General features: G+C 56.4%; 1 protein-coding gene across 2 annotated transcripts in view; it reads right to left on the bottom strand.

Annotated features, from left to right (window-relative positions):
- Positions 1–207: 207 nt before the first annotated feature.
- SLC38A5 (solute carrier family 38, member 5) overlaps positions 208–4,038 on the bottom strand; it is a 10,965-nt gene continuing 7,134 nt past the window's right edge. The window contains exons 9-16 of one of the 2 annotated variants that reach the window (XM_011946731.1): positions 3,884–3,942; positions 3,658–3,795; positions 3,369–3,448; positions 2,637–2,737; positions 2,300–2,415; positions 1,388–1,532; positions 1,192–1,295; positions 208–702 (exon numbers count right to left, since the gene is read on the bottom strand). In XM_011946731.1, the coding sequence (XP_011802121.1) occupies positions 601–702; positions 1,192–1,295; positions 1,388–1,532; positions 2,300–2,415; positions 2,637–2,737; positions 3,369–3,448; positions 3,658–3,795; positions 3,884–3,942 (845 nt within the window). In that variant the 3' untranslated portion in view covers positions 208–600. The remainder of the gene's footprint in view (positions 703–1,191; positions 1,296–1,387; positions 1,533–2,299; positions 2,416–2,636; positions 2,738–3,368; positions 3,449–3,657; positions 3,796–3,883; positions 3,943–4,038) is intronic. The other variant, XM_011946730.1, reaches the window with a different exon arrangement.

Raw genomic sequence — 4,038 nt, 5'->3', positions numbered from 1 at the left:
AAAGTGCTGGAATTACAGGTGTGAGTCACTGCTCCTGGCCAAGTGAGTGAAATATTAACTTGAGTAGCAAGTTACTGAAAGAGTGAAGTGAGTGAACGCATGAGCAGGCACAGTCCCACTCGTAGCGCTTCAGTTTGCTCCAGCCTGGACTCCGGCAGGCTCCCCCAGCGAGACTCAGAGAAAGATCAGAAGGCTGAGTCCAGAGTTGTAGCTCAACATCTTTATTTTTTCTCTTTAGCCCGAGGGTAATCCTGACAAACAGCTTCAGCCAGGAGGAGGCAGAGAGGACTGGGCTGGGCAAAGGCTCCGCCAGGACCTGCCCTCCTCCTCCTCCGCCACCTTCTCCTCCTTCTCCTCCTCCTCCTCCTCCTCCTCCTCCTCCTCCCATGGGGTTGGGGTTGGGATTAGGGCCATGATCCAAGCTTGGCATCCCTGGGGAGGAGGGAAGTGGGCCAGTCTGCAGCCTCTGCTGTCCCCCGCCTCTGACAACCACGTTCATGGGAACCAGCCACCTCCACATGCTGGGCAGGAGGGACCCTAGGGAGCGGCCCCGACCCCTCCATGTGCATGCGCACAGGGACCTGGGCCAGCAGGGCCTGATCAGTGTCCAGACAGGCGGCTCTGGCCTGTGGCCCAGTTGGCAAACATAAAGCCTAGACTGACGGCCATGAAGAGGACTCCCAGGACTCCAAAGCACAGGGCCTGCGGGCCAGAGAGACAAGATGGGACTGGTTGGGACTCCTCACCCAATTGCCTTCTGAGAATATTCCTCAAGTGTTCCACCTCCTTCAGAGAGTGCTTCATCCATTCCTGACCCTCCTCTGTGTGCCCTCTCCTTCCTTACAGCCAGCCCCTTTCTGCGAGTCCTCCTTCCACCTTCCCAGGACCCATGAGAGAGTACGTTCCTCCATCCTCCTTCTTGAAGGTGCTTCCAGCTCTCTTCCCAATAGTGCTCCTTCCGTCTGTCTGGAGAATGCTCCCTCTATGCCAGCCCCTGTTTGAGTGCTCCCTGTCTTCCTGGACCCTGCTGGTGCTCTGTCTCCTCTGCCCCTTCCTAAGACAATCACCTTCATTCTTCCAGACCATTCTTTCATATGCTCTCCCAGCCCCCTCCTATGCATGTCCCCTTCACTTCCAACCATCCTGGAGTGAGCACTCCCTCTCTCCCTAGCTCTGCCCTGGAATGCTTACCTGGATCTTGGGCCAGGATAAGAAAGGCTCCACCTCAGAGGGTACAATGCGGAGGTAGAAGATGCTGGGGAGGATGAAGATGAGGCTGGGGGCTGAGGTGGACCCTGGAGGACAAGAAGGAGAGACAGGAGTCAACCTGACTTGGGGACAAGGCCCACATTAGATGGGGTATGGGACTGGGGTGAGGTTTACTGACCAATAACTCCAAAGATATCCTGGATGGTCGGCACACAGATGACAAGGACATTGACCAAAACAAGCAGGATCAGAGCTATGGCCACATGTCGCGGCCAGCTGAAGGCCTTGCCTGGGAAAAGCAGCTGCTGCAGGGCCCGGCGGATCTGTGGCCAGAGTAGGGTGGGATACAAGTCAGGACCCCAGTGCTGCCCTGCTTCCACATGATCATCTGTCTTTAGCTCCACCCTCTGTCTGAGATCCCTGATTTCCCCTCCCTCTGACTGTCTATGGCATCATGCTGCCTAACCCATCATCTGTGTCTCCATGTTCTGAACGGGCTTCCTGCCTCCATCCTCTGACAATCCACTTCTCTTCCTTCTGTCTGAACACCCATCGGCACCTGCACCCACTGTCTGAAATCCTTGCCTCCTCCTCTAGCTGACCATCTTCGCCTCTCCTTCTGTCTGACCATCCACCGGTCCTTCCACCCTGTGTGAGGTCCCTGCCTCTCTCCACCTGACCTCTACCTCCCTCCTCTGTCTAATTAGTTCCGCCTCCCCATCTCGGAGCCTTGACCCTCCTACATCCCATCACTTCAGCCTCCACCCTTTTTCTGTCCATCCCGGTTTCTTAATTGTACCCTCCAACTGACCCTTCCTGCCTCCCTCTTCTTTCTAGCCATCCATCTGTGCCTCCTCCCTCCAACTGACTACCCTGTCCCCTGACCCTCTCTCTCCTGCTATGTCCTTCCCACTTCTGTCTATCGATTTTTGCCATCTCTGTCCATCTGAAAACGCTGCCCTTTTCTATCTGTCCATCCTTGCCTCCTTCATCCATCCATCCACTCCTGTCTCCAGCCTCGACCCACACATCCATGCCTACACCCTATACCCATCCATCCATGTCCCTCTGAGCCATGGGCCCCACGCACCGGGAACAGCACGACTGGCACAGTGAGGGTCACCGCGAGCAGCACGGCCAGGCGCACACAGAGGATGAGAGGGTCCTTCTGGCTGTACATGTGCAGCATCTCTGCCTCCACGTTGCCTGGACCATGAGACAGGGGGTACGGGATGCAGGATGTGGAGACAGCACCAGGACCAATGCCCCAGAAACCCATACATACATGCACAGTGACAAAATCCACACAAGTGAGGCACACCTTCTGTTTGGAAACTGACAGGTCCGTGGTCACAGAAGGAAAGAGCTCAGAGGCTCCCGCCCCAGGCCTTCCCCCTCCGCCCAGCCCTAGCCGCAGCCCCACTCACTGTAGAAGGTGAGGTATCCAAAGGTCGCCGTGAGCCCATACATGCAGAACATGGCCCCAATGGACACGTTGGCCACGGCCTGCATCCTGCGCTTGGAGGGCCTGAGGTGTAGAGGTCGTGGAACTGTCATGCACAGACCCTGGGACTTGCCCCAGGTCCCTCAAAGCCAGCCTCCACCCTCCAGAGTCCCCTTCTCCCAGACTGACATTCAGCTGGCACACATGGGGACACCCATCTCTGCCTCCCCTGTGACTAGCCAAAACCCCCTCTCTGACCATCCATATCTCCCCCCATGTGACCATCTCCCTCTCCCCTGCATCTGACTGCCACCGCCTCTTCCATCTGACCATCCATGCTGTCCCTCTGTCTGATCATCCACACATCTCCCATCATATCATCCCTGCCTCCGCCTCTGTCTGTCCGTACCTCCCCATCCCCATACCACCAGCCATGCATATCACCCCCTCCATCTGATCATCTGATCTCTGCTTCCCGACTCTGTCCATCCACATTTATGCTGGATATTAAAATAGGAGAATACTTAAGCCCCGATCAGCAAACCATCACTACCCTGAATCCCCCAAGACCTCCTGGCCACCCCAAACCCCTCCCATGGCACAAGCTAGCTTCCACCAAGTGACAGTCCCAGGACTGCTGTAGGGAGCGTCAGACATTCCGGCTACCGCCCCACTTGCTGGCCCATCATGCAGGCCCACTTGCCTGCCCACTCACCGGCAGAGCTCCGTATAGATGGGCAGCACCTCAGGGTGGCAGACAAAAGCAAAAGCCATAATGGGCACTGTGTAGGACATCTAGGGGAATGCCCGAGTACATGGGATTAGAGCCCACAGGGGTCCATCCCCTTCTTCCCATCCCCCTCCCACCCTGTAATTGCCCTCCATATCAGACACACAGAAGCCCCCAGTGTCCAATATCCAGCTCCACTCAGAACAGGACGCACCGTGTGACAGAACCAGAGGGCCTGAGTGTGTTGCAATCTCCTACATGCCTGCACACACACCTGTGAGTCAACTGTGAACATCTGGGCCTCACAGCTGCTATTGAGCCCTTGGTTGTGGAGTCCCACGGGAGCTTCACTCTCCATTGCTGTTTCATTGCGGCCTATAGCACAGCCAAGCTGGAACTTCTTGTAGATGACCTGAGGATGGGAGCATCGGGGAAGCCAGGTCATGGGGGAGGCTATGTCCCAATGTCCCAAACTCTCTCTCTGCTTCTCTGTGACTCACCGAAACAAGGAAAAACAGCATGCAGGTCAGTGAGAGACCACTGGTGTACCCCAGGTAGCCTAAGAGGGGCAAAATACAGAGTCTCAGAAATCAGCCAGGCGTGGTGGCTCACACCTGTAATCCCAGCACTTTGGGAGGCCTAGGCGGGTGGATCA

Source organism: Colobus angolensis, unplaced genomic scaffold (genome assembly GCF_000951035.1).
Source record: "Colobus angolensis palliatus isolate OR3802 unplaced genomic scaffold, Cang.pa_1.0 Scaffold252, whole genome shotgun sequence".
Taxonomy (NCBI): Eukaryota; Metazoa; Chordata; class Mammalia; order Primates; family Cercopithecidae; genus Colobus; species Colobus angolensis.
Note: the sequence above shows the minus strand (reverse complement) of the source record. Positions and strands in the feature narration are given on the sequence as shown.